The sequence below is a fragment of the Carcharodon carcharias genome, chromosome 8 (genome assembly GCF_017639515.1).
Source record: "Carcharodon carcharias isolate sCarCar2 chromosome 8, sCarCar2.pri, whole genome shotgun sequence".
Taxonomy (NCBI): domain Eukaryota; kingdom Metazoa; phylum Chordata; class Chondrichthyes; order Lamniformes; family Lamnidae; genus Carcharodon; species Carcharodon carcharias.
Genome location: NC_054474.1, coordinates 174,734,611 through 174,753,727, shown reverse-complemented (window position 1 = coordinate 174,753,727; position 19,117 = coordinate 174,734,611). Strand labels below are relative to the sequence as shown.

The window sequence follows — 19,117 nt, the reverse complement described above, 5'->3', positions numbered from 1 at the left end:
AGTGGTGACATTGAAGATTGGGGCAGGTGTTTGAGCTTAACCTTGTTGCCACTTAAGTAACAGGCAACATTCATGGCACATATCAGCTCAAATGTGGATGTAGTCTAGGTCCTGCTGTAAGCTGATTTGGGCTGCTATGTTATTGGAAGGGAGCTCTGAATGTTGTAGAATCATCAGCAAATAGCCTCAATCATGGCAATGAGGAAAAGTAACTGAAGCAGCTGAAAATGGCTGGGCCAAGGACACTGCCTTGAGGACCTCTGATGTCTTCTGATTGCAAAGAATGGCTTCTAGCAATGACAGCCATCTCTTTGCGTGCTGGTTATGACACCAGATATGAAGGGTATTCCCATTGACCTCCGTTTTCCTAGGGTTTCCTGGTGCCATTGTCTTTATCAGATGCTGCATTGATTTCAGGCAATTTGATTTCACCATTCCTGCAGCATCCTGTTGTTGAATGCACGTCTGAATCATGGCTGTGGGGAGGTGAGATTTGAGTGATTTCATGCATCCTGAAATGAACATCAGCAAACAGGTTACTGGCATTACTTGATCGCACTATTGATTACTCCTTTTTCTCATTTTATTGGTGATTAGGAGGTGGTTAATGAAGTAATAAATGGCAGATCAGAGCATTCATAAATAACATGTAAAGATTTTCCACATTGTCAGGCAGATGCCAGGGGCTTGGCTAAGAGAGCAGCTGGTTCTGGTGTACGATCTTCACTACAGCTGGGATCTTATCAGGGATCATAACCTCTGTTGTGTCCAGTATACTCGGATGTGTCTTAATGCCACATGACGTAACATGAGTTGGTTGGATATTGGAACCTATTATGATGCAGAAACATAGAAAGTAGGAGTAGGCCCTTTGAGCCTGCTCCGCCATTCAACATAATTATGACTGACCCTCTATCTCAACACAGTGCACCATATCCTTTGACGCTTTTAGAGTCCGTTAACCCACAGTGATTGGGAACAAGGTGTGTGCCTAATCCTGCCTGACCCAGGACTAAGACCAGTCATCTTCCCTTCTCCACCCATCCAGTGATATTACTGTAGATTAAAATATATAGAGACACAGGATTGTTACTTAGTACTTTTGCTTGAAGATACTTTCAAATCCTTAAGTGTCTGTTTGATTCGCTTGATAGCACTCTTGCCTCTAATTCTAAAAGCTGTGGATTCAAATCCCACTCCGGTACCAGAGCGCATGAAATGAGGCTAATAAGTGCAGTACTGAACAGCTGTTAGGCATATTTTAAACCAAGGTCCAATCTGCCTTTTTAAGTGAATATCAAGCAATCATGGCATTTTTTTGACTGAATAAGCAACATTTGTCTCATGGGTTATAGGATATATCCATACCTATTGAAAAATGGCAAATACCTCAGTCTATTCCTTGAAATCTGAGTAAGTGGATAATGATACCAAGTGAGATATAGTGCTTTGGCTTGAACCTGAGAAATGGTTTCACAGGCCTAGGTATCCAGAAGGAAGCCGTGCTCAAGCAACCATTTTTTTGTGCATTAAACTAGACACTGGTAAGGGAGAGAAGTAGAGGAATCATGATATGGACTTTCTAAGTGTGCCATTCATCCCATGCACAAAACTGAAGCTGTATGAATACAACATGCTTTAATTACCTCAATGCGTTTGTGTAAAACAAACTTCAAAATATTACAATCCTGTGTCTGTATATATTTTAATCTACAGTAATATCACTGGATGGGTGGAGAAGGGAAGATGACTGGTCTTAGTCCTGGGTCAGGCAGGGTTAGGCAGAGTATCTTATTTTTCACTAACCTTTCCTACCTTTCCTCAGAAAGAAGAGCAGCAGCCTTGGTAAGTAGGAACAGGTGAGTAAATTAGAAAAGTGTAATATTTTTAAAGTTCCTATACTTGAATGTAAGGGAAATCTAGGGCCAATATAATAAAGAAATATAAATAATTCAAAGTAGAATAAAGTTAACAAGGGAAGTAGAGTTAAGGCATTGACAGCACAGTCAAGTGGAATGCATATCCTGTAATATGTGCAAAATCATGGATGCTACCAGTGTCCTAGACGACCACGTGTGCAGCAAGTGCTGACAGCTGCAGAATCTTGAGCTCCAGGTTTCAGAGCTCAAGCGGCGGCTGGAGTCACTGTGGCGCACCTGCAAGGCTGAGAGTTACATGGATAGTTCATTCAGAGAAGTGGTCACACCGCAGCTTAAGGGCCTGGAGACAGAAAGGGAATGAGTGACCACCAGGCAGTCCAAGAGAAATAGGCAGGTAGTTCAGGAGTCCTCTGGGGTCCCGCTCACAGATCAGTTTTCTGTTTTGGAAGCTGGTGAGGGCACTGGTTGATCCAAGGAGAGCAGTTAGAGCCAGGTTTGTGGCATCATGAGTGGCTCGGCTGTACAGGAGGGGAGGAAGAAGAGAGGAAGAGCTAGAGTAATAGGGGATTCATTGGTTAGGGGAACAGACAGGCATTTCTGTGCCCGTAAATGTGACTCTAGGATGGTATGTTGCCTCTCAGGTGCCAGGGTCAAGGATGTTATAGAGCAGTTGCAGGATATTCTTCTGGGGGAGGGTAATCGGCCAGAGGTCGTGGTCCACATTGGCACCAATGACTTGGGTAGGAAGGGGGATGCGGTCCTGCAATCAAAATTTAGGGAGCTAGGTAGAAAATTAGCAAGCAGTGCCTCTCATGTAGTAATCTCCGGATTGCTCCCAGTGCCACGCGCCAGTGAGTGCAGAAATAGGAGGATAAGGCAGATGAATGCGTTGCTGGAAAAATGGTGCAGGAGGGAGGGCTTTAGATTCCTGGGACACTGAGACTGGCTCTGAGGAAGATGGCACCTGTACAAGCCGGACAGGTTGCACTTGAACAGAGCTTGGACTGAGTTCCTCGCGGGTGGTTTTCTAGTGCTGTTAGGTGGGCTTTAAACTAACTTGGCAGGTGTGTGGGAACCAAGCAAAAATATTAGCGAGGAATACCAGAGTGCACAAAATACTGGGAGGGACAGATAGCACTAGTATAGAACATAGTAAGTTAATAGGTAAAGTCAGGGTAAGGGAGAAAGTAACAAAATCTAAATTGGGGTTACTATGCATGTATGTGAATGCATGGAGTATCGTAAATAAGATTGGGGAGTTACAGGCACAGATTGCCATGTGGAAATATGATGTTGTAGCAATAACAGAGACCTGACTCAAGGAAGGGCAGAACTGGGTGTTAAATATTCCTGGGTACAAGGTGTTCAGAAGAGATAGGAAAGTGGGTATTGGTTAAGGAGAGCAGTGCAGTGCTGAAGAAAGAGGATGTCCCAGAGGGTTCAAGGACAGAATCAATTTGGCTGGAGCTAAGGAACAAACTACATTGCTCGGTGTAGTCTATGGACCACCAAATAGTGAGAAGAACGTAAAAGTACAAATCTGCAGGGAAATTATAGAGAGATGCAGGCATTATAGAGTAGTTATAATGGGGTACTTTAGTTACCTGAATATAGACTGGGACAAAGGTAGTGTAAAGGGTGGAGAAGGGCAAGTGTTCCTAGATTGTGTTCAGGAGAATTTTCTACAGCAGTATGTGTCCAATCCAACAAGAAAAGGCGCACAGTTGGATCTGATTGTTGGAAATGAGGCAGACCAAGTAGATCAAGTGTCAGTGGGGGAGCATTTAAGAGACAGTGATCATTGTATTGTATGTTTTGAGATGATAGAAAAGGATGATAGGCAATCCAGAGTAAAAATAATTAACTGCACAAGACATCGATGGGGCAAGAATGGAGCTGGGCCAGATAGACTGGAGCAAAAGATTGGCAGGGAAAACTGTAGCTGAACAATGGGCCACCTTCAAAAAAGAATTGGTTGAGGCACAGTCAAGGTATATTCCATCGAAAGGGAAAGGACAAACAAATCCAGAGCTCCCTGGATGTAAAAAAAAAAAGGAGATTGAAGTTAAGATAAAGAAGAAAAAGTGCACTTATGACAGGTGTCAGGTAGAAAATACAATTGAGACCCAAGAGGAATACAGAAGGTTCAGAGGGGAGGTTAAAAAGCATGTTAGAGAAGCAAAGAGGGATTATGAGAAAAGACTGGCAGCCAACATAAAGGGGAATCCCAAAGTACTCTGTCGGCATATAAATAGTTAAAGGGTGGTAAATGGAGGAGTAGGGCCGATTAGGGACCTAAAAGGGAATTTACACATGGATTGATGGGGCCATGGCTGAGGTATTAAATTAATACATTGCATCCATTTTTACCAAGGAGGTAGTTGCTATCCAGGCCATGGTGATAGACAAGGAAACTCTTTCACTAGGTTCAAAATTGATAAGGAGGAAGTGTTGAGTAGACTGTCGGTACTTAAAGTTGACAAGGCACCAGGACTGGATGAGATGCTTCCAAGGATATTGAAGGAACTGAGAATAGAAATTGTAGGGGCACTGGCCATAATCTTTCAGTTTTCCCTAGACTCAGGGGTGGTGCCAGAGGACTGGAGAATTGCAAACATTGCACCCTTGTTCAAAAAAGGTTGTAAGGATAAGCCCAGCAATTACAGACCAGTCTGTTTAATTTCAGTTGTGGGCAAAATTCTAGAAACATTCGGGTTAGAATTCGTAGTCACGTGGAAAAATATGGGTTGATAAGGAAGAGCCAGCATGGATTTCTAAAGGCGAAATCATGTTTAACTAATTTGCTGGAATTTTTTGAAGAGATAACAGAAAAGGTCAATGAGGGCAACGCTGTTGATGTGGTGTAAATGGACTTTGAAAAAGCATTTGATACAGTGCCACACAATCGACTTGTGACAAAAGTTATTGCTTATGGAATAAAAGGGACAGTGGCAACGTGGATACAAAATTGGCTGAAAAATAGGAAGCAGAGAGTAATGGTCAATGGATGTTTTTCAGGCTGGAGGAAGGTTTGTATTGGGATCCTTTTCCTGATATATATTAATGATCTAAATCTTGGTGTGCAGGGGAGAATTTCAAGTTTGCGGATGATATGCCACTTGGGGGTGTTGTGAACTTTAAGGAGGATGGTGTGGAACTTCAAGAGGACATAGACAAGCTGGTGGAGTGGGCAGATAGGTGGCAGATGAAGTTCAATGCAGAGAAGTGTTAGGTGATGCATTTTGATAGGAAGAACATGGACAGACAATATTAAATAAGGGGTGGAATTTAAAGGGGGTGCAGGAGCAGAAAGACTTAGGTGTATATGTACATAGATCATTGAAGGTGGCATGACAGGTGGACAGAGCAGTTAATAAAGCATATAGTATCCTGGGCTTTGTTAATAGGGGCATATAGAGTACAAGAGCAGGAAGGTTATGCTGAATTTATATAAGACCCTCATTAGACCTCAGCTGAAATATTGTGTACAGTTCTGGGTACCAAATTATAGGAAGGATGTGAACACATTGGAGAGAGTACAGGAGAGGTTTACAAGAATGGTTCCAGGGATGAGAAACGTCAGCTGTGAGGATAGATTGGAGAGGTTCGGACTGTTCTCCTTGGAGAGAAGAAGGCTAACAGGAGATTTGATAGAGATGTTCAAAATCATGAGGGGGCTGGACAGAGTAGATAGGGAGAAACTGTTCCCATTCTTAAAAGGATCAAGAACGAGAGGGCACAGATTTAGAGTGATTTGTGAAAGGAGCAAACGTGACGTGAGAAAAAACTTTTTCATACAATAAGTGGTTCAGGTCTGGAACGCACTGCCTGGAAGTGTGGTGGAGGCAGGTTCAATCGAGGCATTCAAGAGGGCATTAAGTGATTATTTGAATAAAAATAATGTGCAAGGGTATGGGGAAAAGGCGGGGCAATGGCACTAAGTCATAATGCTTATTTGCAGACACGATGGGTCGAATGGCCTCCTTCTGTGCCGTTAAGATTCTGTGTTCCTGATCACTGTGGGTTAATGAAAAGAGAGCAGATGCTTTCCTGTGGGGACTCGGAGTCATTAAGACTGATGTTAAATATACTAGAAGCCAATTTCAAAGACGGGGGGCGGGGGGGTGGCAGAGACTGGCAGGTGACAGGTTAATGTGTAGTGCAGAGTACCCCAGAAGGAAAAGTGGGGGGAGTAGAATTTTGCACTAAAAAAAGAGAATAATTAATTTACACTCATTTCCAATGAGTCATATGATCATGTTGATTCAGAAATAAATGTTGGCTAGGATACTGGTGTTCCAATAATGCCATGGGATCCTCTACATCCACCCAAGGGGACAGACTAGATCTAATTTTAATCTCATCTGAAAGGCAGCACTTCCAACAAGTGCAGCATTATCTATTCCACTGGAATGCCAGTGTCTATTATGTGCTTAAGTTTCTGGAATGGGACTTGACCCCGTGAGTTCCTTACTTGGGCAAGAGTACTACCTCTAGCCCTAAGCTAGCATTTGTAAAGACATCTTTTGTAGCTCTTTGAACAAAATCTTAGATCATGAGTTTTGCATTTTAATTGGAGGTCTAAGTTTATGTATTTTGTAATGCACTTTTATAAACTGAGTGCATATTAAGTCTTTTTAGCTTACTGTATACCACTTGATTCAAAATCAATTTTTTTTAGTATTATGCACAACAAACAGCTTAATTTTTTTTTGTGCTTTTGCACTTGTTGACATGTTATTTGTTATTGTTTATTAAAACATTTTCTTCAATAGTCATACTGCTTGCTCCCTTTGAAATCTTTGGGAATTAGGACAGGAATTTAAGTACACAAATACTTAACAGGGAGCTTCACACAATTTGGAAACAATTTGTGTATACTTCTACAATCTACAATTGTAAAACCAGAACACAAGGGTACATTTTTTAAAAAAAACACTGCAATTGTAAAGGGAATTAACTCTTCAAAAAGTGTTGAAATGACCATAGTATTTGACAACAACTGTCCACTTGTCCATTAATAGTAAAGAGGTCCTTGGATAACTAGGTGTGTTTAAACTTGGACAGCTAGTCGTCTTAAGTTGGTAATTAAGGTGCCTTAGTACCACAGTGGTCCGTTACTTTTGAACATCAATTTTTCAAATAAAAAAAAGACTTGAAAGGCTTTGAGAGATTTCAGTGTAACAAAAATGATACATGTAAAAGACCTCAAAGTGAATCATTTTAACTATTACAAAGGCAAATGTGGCTGCCATTTTGTATGCAGCAAACTTCCACAAAAATCCATAAGATTAGTTCATCTGTTTTTGGTGGGGTTTTTTTGTGGGGGGAGAATGTTATCCAAAATACTGGGAGATTTCCCTGTTTTTCCTCTAATGCTAAAGTCTCTTTAATGTCTACCTGAACCATCAACACCAGCAACGTAGGCCTTAGTTTAACATCTCATCTGATAAATGGTGGTTATATATCTGATGATAAAGCTCCATGCTGCACATTAATCACAATCGTGGGTATCCACACTGTGGGTATGGACCATGTGCATTGGCCAAGTCCTGCCAATACAGTCTTAAAAGTCCAGATAATGTTCTATTTGTACTTTAATGTTTCCCATCCATTGGCTCAGTTTGAAAGTTTGGAAAGGGTTGTTCTTACTGTTACCTCAATGATGCTAGACATTTGGATATGATACTAGACATTTGGATTTAGGAATTATGTATCGGTACCTTTAAATAGATCTAAATTAATGAGAACGTGTATTTTAAACTTTGGACCACATGGATAAAAGCAAAAAACTACGAATGCTGGAAATCAAAAACAAAAACAAAAATACCTGGAAAAACTCAGCAGGTCTGGCAGCATCTGCGGAGAGGAACACAGTTAACGTTTCGAGTCCGCATGACTCTTCAACAGAACTAAGGGAAAATAGAAAAGGGGTGAAATATAAGCTGGTTTAAGGTGGGGGGGTGGTTGGGACAAGAGAGCTGGATAGCGGGCCACTGATAGGTGGAGATAACCAAAAGATGTCACTGACAAAAGGACAAAGAGGTGTTGAAGGTGGTGATATTATCTAAAGGAATGTGCTAATTAAGGGTAGCAAGCAGGCCGAGCAAGGTAGAGATAACCCTAGTGGGGGTGGGGGTGGGGTGATGGAATCGAAAAAGGCTAAAAGGTAGAGATAAAACAATGGATGGAAATACACTTTAAAAATAATGGAATTAGGTGGGAAAAGAAAAATCTATTGGTATGCATCTATGTGGATACAAAGCCAAGATCTTTGCCATGATTATTTGCTCTTTTCCTAAAGTGGAGCTTGAACTGATAGTTTAGGCCTGATTTTTAACTCTGATTTATTTTTTATATATAGTGCATTTCTCATGTTCTTTCTGTTTTTCTCTAGATTTGGAAACATGGCTCCAACTTCTGACGCGCTTTGTTTTAAGTTTTCAAGCTATGGAGATTCCATGTTGCAGAAAATGAATTTGTTGAGGCAGCAAAAACGATTCTGTGATGTCACAATCCGAATCAACAATGTGGCCTTTCTAGGGCATAAGATAATTTTTGCAGCATGCTCTCCCTTCCTAAGGGACCAGTTCTTGTTGAATGATTCAAAGGATGTCAGGATTTCACTTCTCCAGAGTTCAGAGGTTGGGGAACAAATACTTCTGTCCTGCTACACTGGTATCCTGGAGTTTCCTGTGAAGGAACTGGTAAACTACTTAACTGCTGCAAGCTACCTTCAAATGGGTCACGTTGTGGAAAGGTGCACACAGGCCCTTTCTAAATATATTGAGCCAAAGTTGTTGTCTGAAGACCAAGCGCACAACATAGGTGAAAGCAGCACTTCAACTACGTTTCCTGAAACTTCAGAAAGGCCACAAGAAAGTCCTCCACCTGATTCTGAAAAGAACAAAATGGAAGATCTTACACAAACTAGGGATGTCTCTGAATGTGAAACCGACTCAGAGGATAGCAACATTCGTATTGTTAAAGTGGAATCGCTGACTAGTGATATTCAGGAGAGTGAGAATGGTGACAGCTTGAGCCATCTCTCAAATAATTTCAGCAATAGTGTGGAAAGAGCTGCTGCAAATTCTCCGGAATCGCAGCATTCTCTTGTCAATTCAACTGTTGATTCTAGAAGCAACAAAGTGGTAGATAGTTGTTTACAGAATTTTGTAACTGATCCACCCAGGTTGTCAGAAGTTGTCAATGGTACAAGTTTTATGCTGGCAGCCAATGAGTTTGAGTTGCAAGGTTTGAGTAGTTTTCCAAATGAGGAAATGGCTGCTGCAGGTGGGTTTTTGTTCAAGCGCAACAGGGGCACAAAACTGTTTGCAAATAAAACTATGTACACCAACCATTTTAAAATGCAAGACAAATGGCTTCAGAAGCCCCACCATTGCAGTAAATGTGGAAAAATCTTTCAGCACCTCGAAAACTTCATTAGTCACTTGAAAACGCACAAACTTTTCCTGTGCCTGCGCTGTGGGAAGATTTTCACACAAAAAAGCAATCTGACACGGCACATCCGAGTACACACAGGAATAAAACCATATCAGTGCACAATTTGCGGGAAGACATTCACTCAGAAATGTTCTCTACAGGACCACCTGAATCTCCATAGTGGTGACAGACCACACAAGTGTAACTACTGTGATGTGGGCTTTGCACACAAGCCTGCACTCAGGCGACACCTCAAAGAACAGCATGGGAAAAAATGTGTTGATAATGTCACTGAAGGAAGCATACAAGAAATTACTCTGGAAGTAGATACTATTGAATGACCGCAGTAGTGCTGTTCTTGATCTTGTATCTTAAAAGGTCAACTGAACTTTTGTTGGCCAAGCAGTAAACTTAAACATTTTGGAAAGGTTGGTAGAAACTTTGCACCAAATCAACATGATAATGGTATCTCATCAGTGGGTTAGTAAATATGCAGAGCACTGCACTGGGAAGAAATGTTCTGTAGATTTCTATCTGATGAAATAGAATTGTTTTAATCGGTGTTTGATAGAATGTCTGTAATTTGAAAGATGCAATTCAGTACTTTAAACTGTTAAAAGAACTGAATGCGTTCCAGTGGGCCACTTAACTTTTATCATTGAAAAGGTGGCATATGTCCTCTTTTGTATAGAATTATGTTTAAAAATAAGACACACTAACTCTCTTTGCATGTAGGCAATAGAGTGCACCTGGTTACTTCACTAATTCTCCAGGACTAATACCTAAATTATGAAGCTTTGCCTTATGATAGTGTTGAATTAGGAACAGGAGTAGGCTATTCAGCCCCTTGAACCTGTTCCACCATTCAATCCGATTGTGGCAAATTTGTACCTCAACCCCATTTTCAACTTTGTTCCATATACTTTGATGCCCAAGCCCAACAAAAATCTATTAGCCTCAATCTTGAAAATTTCAAGTGGCCCAGTCTTCTGGGGGAAGAGAGTTCCAGATTTTCAGTGTTTTGTTGCGAGAAAAGTGCTTCCTAACTTTAGTCCTAAATGGATTAGCTCTAGTGTTAGGGTTGTTGACCCCCTTGCATTGGATTCCCTTGCCAAAGGAAATAGTTCTTTGAACCTGCCCTGTCAAATCCCTTTATTGTTTTAAACACCTCAAAACATATTGCTATGTTTAACTTCTTTCAATTTATTTTTCAAAAATTTTCGTTCTGAAATTATGCCATCATTTTGAAATCTATTTTCAGATGGTTATGGCACTGTTCTTCAGTCCATCTGGTCCTATCTTCCTGTAGAATATGCAATTTGGGAAAACTAAGACTGTTGATAGGCAAGTATATGTAGTTGCTGCATTGATCTAAAATGGTAGCTCTACAATTAGATTTTTTTCAAGAGTATTAATTCCTTAGGTTGGAACTTGATGTTGCTAGAATTGCTGTACTAGTATCATTGCTGGGAGCAGAATTACAGTATGTGCTGCATTACCTTGGAGTCTGAAAATTAAATGGCAGGATTATGTGCTTATGTTATTATGGGCACTGACATGTATGATGGAACACATTACTCTAGTTTTGTGTTTAACAGTCTGGATTTGATTTCAGACCAAAGCACTTGTTTTGCTATGCCATTCTTTAAAGTTTTTAATACCTGTGTATAATGGTCTATCCTTTGAGGACATTGGAGAATTTCATAAAACTGATCTGAGGAGAGACTTGAGAAATTATTGCATGGTTTGTGTCTCAATTAGAAGTTTGGATTTTTTGACTGTGTAACTCAAATTTAGTAATATTGGACTATTTTGTAATTCGTCCCATTTCCCCTCCCCTTCTACCCCAGCCCCACTCCAAAGCAAAAAAACAGCTACATTAATAGGGTTGTTTGGTGAGAAATCTTATTAATTGAATATATATATATATATATAAACTCCAGTTGATGATTTAAGTTTTGTACACATTATGCCAAATCAAAAACAATCTTTTTAAATTAGTTGTGGAGTAGTGTGGAAGCGTAAACATCTTATGCAAAGAGGGAGGTTTCACCACAACAGTTTTGTTTTTATTGTGTTCTGTTTTTGGCTGTTGTAATGATGTAGGCCTTTTCATTGTGCCACTTTTAACTTCAGCTTGAAAATGTGCTTTGCAGAAACATGGCTCAATTTTAACTCCAGGTGGGAATGCAGCATAGCAAGTTGACTAAAGCTGGAAAGTCAGTAGGTAACCCAGTAGGAGGCCTCTGCACAATGATCCCTGACACAAGATAAATAATCTGGGAGGTGAATCCCAGTTGGTGGGGGTGGGAAACCCCAGTTTTCCTTGTGGGACCCAGAGAAGTATTTTCTTAGGCCCACAAAGAAACTTAAAAGTAAATCTTTTTTTTAAAACTTTTTGCTGCTCCTTAAGCCAACACTGACTGTTATCCCCAAGGCTATGTTAAAATAGCAGATAAGGTCTTGATGGTGATGATATCATTGGAACTTGATCTGCGTATTTAAAGAGGGCCTCACTGGCCTGGGGCATTTTGCCAGGTGGGGAAGGGCAAACATTAGATAAATGTTCTGCTCTATTTTTAACTGCCCAACTTTGTTTCTGCCAGATGGGGGCAGTTATAAAATCAAGCCCACGATCATAGAAGAGACAGAAATAGTTTTGCCATCTCCACAGTGAATCTGGAAGAGTGGTTTCTCATCAGTTTTCTTCCTGTGCTGCAGGGTTCACTCCATTATAAGGTGCTGTTTTACAGGTGGTAGGTACCTTTTTTTGTCTTTGGCTGTTTGTGTTTGCTTTGACAGTGAACCTGAACATTCACAAGGGCCATCATCAGTGACTCCATTCACGTCTTCGCTTGATATTCACACAGGGATTGCTAGATATTGATCAGAAGTGGAAGCTATGGCTGCTTTTCTTCTTGCCCCATTGCCTCACCCCATGTACATACATGTGGGAATTCTTCTGACTTTAAACAACCAAGATAACGCAAGTAGAAAAGTAACTTAATGAGCTATATGTTTCAGAACATTGACAAATTTATCACATGTGGCATCCATGTTAAATTCAGGCTTCTCTGCATTTGAAATCTGTCACAGTGGGAGCTTGCCTCCACCATGTCCAGTTTTCATTGCACCATCTACTTCAAAATAAAGATATGTTACAATAGTTCATGCCTGTAGTAATATCTCCATGCATGCTGCTGTTGTCATTCTCTAGCCGAAAGACTGTTAAAGATTTTGCGCTTCTGCCCATCCTGCACAGATGTCAGACCTCTCGCTCCATGGTCTGAACTGATTTGAAATTCCATACTCCGAACCACTGTGCCACTCTGTTTCTCATGTATGTTTTATGCAATTAACTCTTCTATTATTAGAATAATTTATTAGAATGATTACTTAGTTCAGGGGTGCTGAGTAAGTAGTAGGAATAAATACTGAAATAGAAAATCTCAAAGCCAAAAAAGATCATCAGTCTATTTAATCCACCTCCTTGCTATTCTTAGTTGTGACCAGTGAGGCATTGATTTATATGTAGGTTTTGAGTGCTTGAGTTTATGACTTTACATCTCAGTTATGTAGAGAGACTAGAAAAGCTTTGAGCCAAGAATGTTAGAGATTTGATTTAATAGAGGTGTTCAAAATTTTATAAAGGACTTGATAGAGTAAATAAGGAAAAACTGTTTCCACTGGCAGGAGGGTCAATAACCAGCAGAGACAGATTTAAGGTATAATGGCCTATATAACCCAGGGTGAAGTGAGGCGGGAGGAAGAAATTAGATTTTTTTTATGCAGCAAGTTGTTACAATCTGGAATGTGTGGCTGAAAGGCTGGCGGAAGCAGATTCAGAAATAAGTTTCAAAAAAAAGGATTAAATGAAAAGGAGAATGCAAAGCTGTGGGGAAAGAGCAGAGGGGAGTGAGTAATTTGTTAGTTTTCTTTTCAAAGAGTCAGAACTAATCTCTTCCATGTTACAAAAGCTGAACTAAAATCTGCATCTACGAAAGGTATGAAAGGCTTTGATAGAGTAGACTCTGTTTTCACTTGGGAAGAGTAAAACTAGAGGCCTTCAAAACAGGATAGTCACCAAGAAATCAAGTGGGGAATCCTTTACCCAGAGTGGTGAGAATGTGCAAGTAGTTGAGGTTAATTGTTTAGCTGTATTTAAAGGGAGGTACGAGAGAAGGAAATAGAGGGTTATAGTATTGCAGAGTTCAATGACGAAGGATGGGAGGAGGCTCAAGTGGAGCAAAAACCCGACATGGACAGCTTGGGACGAAGGGCCTGTGGCTGTATGTTTTGTGTAGCTTTTGATTAATCCCACCCTTCAAATGTGCTTTGACTCTAATATTCAAGTATCCAACAGCCAACTCTCTATAGTGATGCTAATTTCATGACACCTCAATTTGGATATATTGGAACATTCATTTTGCTATCATTCCTCTGTCCTGTTCCCTTGAAAACAAGGAGCAAAAAACAAATTGTTTTTCAACTTGTGGTAATTTCTTCCATGATGTTAGCACAGCTTTTAGAAATCGGTGATTTTATTGTCATTTTCCCTGATGTGCTTGAATGATTAAGCAGTCCCAAAAATAATTAGGGCCTGGAGTTTCCAGTAGTTTGCGCTATAACTTTTCTTTCAGGGTAAAAATCAGCCAAACCAATGCAAAAGATCATGGAATTGCAAACATAAGTTATATCCACTGCAAATTGACTTTCTGTGATCTTCCTGTTGTGCTAATTAGAAACCTACGTTGGAAGCTGGTCCCACCCACAAAACTGGCCATGCCCCCAGATGGAAATAATCACCATTGAGAGTTTTCACTAATTGTGTCCATTTTCAGTTTTCAGTGATACGGACTTGAAACGTTAACTGTGTTCCTCTCTGCAGATGCTGTCAGACCTGCTGAGTTTTTCCAGCTATTTTTGTTTTTGTTTCAGTTTTCAAGTCCTCGATGAGGCTCTTAAAATTTTTTTTTAGGCACGTGGCACTAATAACCATATTTGAAAAGCTTTTGAAATATAATGTATTTAATTTACTTAAACTGACTGCACCATCAATATAGTTAGGAAATAGTTGTGTTTTTTAGTCGTTTTCAGTTATTTAAAATGGGATTACTCACCTGGTGGACTGGATACTGACTAAACATGCTTATTATTTGTGATTAAACCCGTTTTCAGCCAAATTAATCAAACACACAAGGTTACCGTTAAATATATAGTGGAATATTTTTAAGAGCAAAAGTATTTTTTAATGTTCTAAGATGCTGTCCGATTGCACTGGCTCATGACAGATTTTATGTTTGGTGATACACAAATGAGTTTGAGCAGAAGCATTTTTCAAAATTCGCGCAATTTACACCTGAATCGCTGACTGTGCCCAAAGCGGAAACTCTTGGCCCAGGTGAGTAATTGTTGAGTTGTTCTCCCCTCTGCAATTCTACCTTTTTGGGCTATGTCTATATTGTCCTAGAGGGTGAAACTAGTGACCTAGGAATTTGTTCATTGATGCAATCAATGGCTTTCTGTACTGGCCAGCAGAGCTGTTGAGCAGGATGGGATAGGGCTCCATACAGCCATTTTCTTTTCCTTGTTCTCGCTTTCCCCATCTGAAAGTGCTTCAATACTTTGCCACATAGGGCACTCCATTCCACACCTAGGATCAACAACATTGCTTTTTTTGTAGGGCTTGAGTAGCTGTTGAAGCTTTCATTCAAATCCAGGCCCCCAAAAGGAGATGAAAGAGATCTAGAATCACTTAATTATTAAAATTATTTGGCTAAAGAATTAGCATGTTCTCCCTCCATTTCCCTCCTCTGCACCCTTCCTAAGCAATTAATTTTGGGCATTGAATATAAATCTGCTGAAGGGATTATGGATAGATCCCTGCAAAGCTAATATTTGTGAACTAGAGAGCTTTTTTATTCTTCTTTCATCTCCAGAAATTAATCAATGAATGGGCTGATTCATTTGTACTTTGAGAAGTTTTATCTTAACAGTTCTACTTATTGTTTCACTAATATTAGCATAATACACAGAATCAGTCTTCAGTGTAGCGCAGGATATGGATTTTCCCTTCATTCCTGATCTGTCAGTGTCATCTTGTGAGATGCCATTTGTAGGGATAGGGTGGGAGAAGTGTGTCAATTAGCATTACTGTTGTCTTCCATGTCTTCAGATCAGAGCAGCTACAAAGACCTGCAAAGATTACTTTGATCACCCTCTTGGTTACAGAATGGAGACTTGTAGGACAAAGAAACAAAGTTGAGTGCAGTGCTCGGGAGGAAATGGAATGGCCTGACTATTCTCCAATTAGAAAACTATTTAATATAATTCCAATGATACTAGACAATTCCCAGATTTCTTTGTTCCAAATGTTGAAAAGCAGTACTCGTTGAATTCCTGGTTTATCATGAGGGAATTAAAAAAAAAATCAGTTTCACAGATGCACATCAGCTTCCTACAAGTTGAATTTATTTAGTACTCAGAGGTCAATATTTGCAGCAAGCGCATTCTTCATCAGCCTTCACAATTGGGAGGAGTGCTTTGGATAATAGAAATTGGTTAATGACCACTTCCTAAATTTTAATATAGCAATACTCTAGGCACAGGAATGAAAGAAAATAATATACAAATAGCAAGCTGAATATAAATTCCTTCTTGAGCATGAGGTTATAAAGAAGAGATTGGTGTTAGCCATGAGGTGACATCTGGAACAGGGTTTATCTCACCAAAGTAATAAATACGTGAATAATGAAGACTCCATTATAACTTCCAGCTCATCAAAATTGCCAGCCATGATTAATAGCTAGTAGGCTTGTAATTTGCAGATTCACAGAGGTGGTTTATCAATTTTGATTTTATTGTGTACTTAAGCTGCAAACACTATGTAAAGAATTACCATTTTGGGTCTTTTCTAAAGTGTTGCTTCTGGTTCGCGGAAGACTTTAATTCAAAATTTCCAAACTGATAAAGATATGTTCAGTTTTTACCAGCAGTTAAATTAACACTTTTGAATAGGTTGTCCACATCTTTCTAGTACGATATGCAACGTCAATACTGTTATTTCAGTATCCTTTGACACTATTGGTCCTGAAATTAGATTTTTGGGTTACCTAGCACATTAGCATATACCTCATCTGGGACAGTATCTGTGACATATGTGTACTTTTACCTTTGTAACTTTAGAATGTTGCAACGTTTTTCTCGGCTGTGGAATTTTTGAAGTTCTCATCAAGTATGACTGCAGCTGTAGTAGCAGTGGAATGAACTAGTTTTGTTTATAACCATATTACATTAACCTTAACCATGGCCAGTTAAAGTGTATAACGTTAATATTAACTTGAAAAGTGCAGAAAATGTTGCAAGAAAAATTACTTGTCCAAAAAAAGTGATCTATAGCGTATCCCTGCTTCTGGAGGTCTCAAGGTATTTTTAGACATCAGAAGGCATCTTTTTTTAAAAAAAAGCTGCTATATCAGAATGATTGGATGAGTCTTCAGAACTGTTGTTTTCTACATGTAGTAAGGTGACATTTCTCAACTAAGGCACCGGGGAGGAAAATGTTGGAAAAGGAGTCATCAATTGTCACTCCCTATCCTGTAGGTCAGACATGTAACAATGTGAAATATCTGGGTACATGACACAAGTACACTTCATCGATTGTAGGGACAGAAAATAACAACAAGGATCAAAATTATAAGATTCCAGCAAAGGCCGTTATCTATTTTAGCTAAATCAATGCTAAATTTGATAATTCTTAGAAAAAAAGTTGAGAATGGGACAGTTTCCATTTTGATATATATTGATTCAAAATGTTGTTTCCAACAGAAAAGAAAATTTAAGTAGGTTTGGCCAAAATAATGTTTTGTTCTTATTATACAATTTGTACCTTGTTCACAAATCTTTGGACAATATTTCAGATAATACATTTGACAATGCATTAATTGTATTTCAACTTGCTTGGATGTCCCTTTGTTGCACTGTGTATTTTGACTGGTATAGCGCCTAGTTGGATATCTCATTATTTGGCTTACTTGACACAATCTTGGTACACCTGGTGATGCATTTGTCACTTGGCCTAATTACATTGAAGTTAGAGAAATCTTCTAAGCTGTGATTTTAGTACTTGTACCATGTCCTGCAGACAGTTTTGATATTTCTAAAATGCTACCTTCTGGACTGGGATTTGCAACTGTATAAATGTAGGAATGCGGCATAATCTAAAGTGTGTGACATTCATGGTCCTTTCTTGATTCAACCATTATTTCCAAGGTACTTGAAGTCAATAACTGTCTTTGCTGCCATTCTTGAGTAGATTAGAACTTTTACTTTAAAAATGTCTAGGTGTCCTCTTGCAGAATTGCATTGATTTTTTTTTCAACTGTATCCTCAACCACATTACAATTTTTAAATTTTAGCTCAAAGTCTGCTGGAGTACAGTTTGCTTTGATAGCTGAACTCTGATTTGTTCCAAAATCTGGCTGAGAACAACAGACAAAAAAAAAGTACCAAAAGGACAAAAGTGACTTGCAACCTTTATTTTTCAAATCCTAAAACAAAAATACATCTGATGAAATTGTGTTTAAGAGGAACATTTAGTACTTAAAAGTGAAAAAGTAGTTTCCTTATGGTACAGTGTATACACAAATGTTAAAAGATTTTATTTTTTTATTTTTTGCATATGTTATGTGAATAAATCAATTATAACTTTTTCTATTTGTTTTATCCTAGCAGTTAACTCTAACAGATGCACTGATGAAAATAAAAGTCCTCTTTTCTGTAATACCTGATTTACACATTCCTGGTGGTGTAATATTACTGCAAATGACAGGATTTTTTTTTTACAATAGCAGTATTCCGATTTATTCACTGGAAAACAAGTTCACTTAAAAAATAAACTGCTTTGTAAATGAAGCTATTGAGCCTTTTATTTACTATGTGTAACAAAGCATCCCACGTACATGCAACAGGCATATGAGTTAATGTAGCTGAAGCAATTATGCTGCATGCTGGACAGTCATTGCTGTACAAAAATATCTCATTTGGTGAAATTGCAGGTTCCAAAAAAAGGTAGTGGTGGGAGGCATGTGGGCTGAAGTAGCAATGTAGAAATGTATGAATATATGCCACAGTCCCAGTTAGTCACGAGCTTGTATCCTAGACATCACTTTTGTGCATCAGTTCCATGACCCATAAAGTTGCATTCTATTATTTATCTTTTTTTAACAAGTAATTTGCATGGTAATGATCCTTTCCACAATTAGTTAAATAAACACTAATATAGATATCTTATACCTTGTGAATAAAAGTGTTATTTCTGTCCCAGTGTGTGTATCCCACAGCATTATATTATATCACTCCTCAATTAGAGCTGAAGTCCTTCTAATGTGTCATCTGTGATGGTGCAGTAGATATTAAACTGATTAATTTTTCCATTTAAATCAGTAATTATTTTAAACATTAAGTGCCCAACAGTGAAACAAATAGCTTCAAGGGGTTGGCTCATGTTGAAGTCTGCTAAGTACTGCAGGGTTGCTTCTAGAGGTAGTGCTTCTTATGGAGTTAACTCACCAAGGTTCCTTCAACAGCACCTTCCAAACCTGCGACCTCTACAACTAGACGGAGAAGGGCAGTGGGTTCGTGGGAATAGCATCACCTGCAATTTCTGCTCCAAGCCACTCAACATCCTGCCTTGAAACTATATCTTGAAACCTTGAAACCGTTCCTTCACTGTCGCTGGGTCAAAATCCTGGAGCTCCCTTCCTAACAGCTCTGTGAGTGTACCTAAACCACTT

At 39.2% G+C, this 19,117-nt stretch overlaps 1 protein-coding gene across 2 annotated transcripts; it reads left to right on the top strand.

Moving 5' to 3' along the window:
• Nucleotides 1-1,850: 1,850 nt before the first annotated feature.
• Nucleotides 1,851-18,236, top strand: zbtb26 (zinc finger and BTB domain containing 26). 2 transcript variants are annotated; one of them, XR_005943809.1, is made up of 3 exons: nucleotides 1,851-1,859; nucleotides 8,278-14,724; nucleotides 18,054-18,236. XR_005943809.1 is itself a non-coding variant. In XM_041193742.1 (2 exons), exon 2 carries the CDS (start codon nucleotides 8,288-8,290, stop codon nucleotides 9,662-9,664), a length of 1,377 nt encoding a protein of 458 aa, XP_041049676.1. In that variant the 5' UTR covers nucleotides 1,851-1,859; nucleotides 8,278-8,287; the 3' UTR covers nucleotides 9,665-18,236. The 2 variants fall into 2 exon arrangements, 1 of the variants encoding a protein (XP_041049676.1); XM_041193742.1 differs by having other exon boundaries at nucleotides 8,278-18,236.
• The last annotated feature ends 881 nt before the right edge of the window (nucleotides 18,237-19,117 follow it).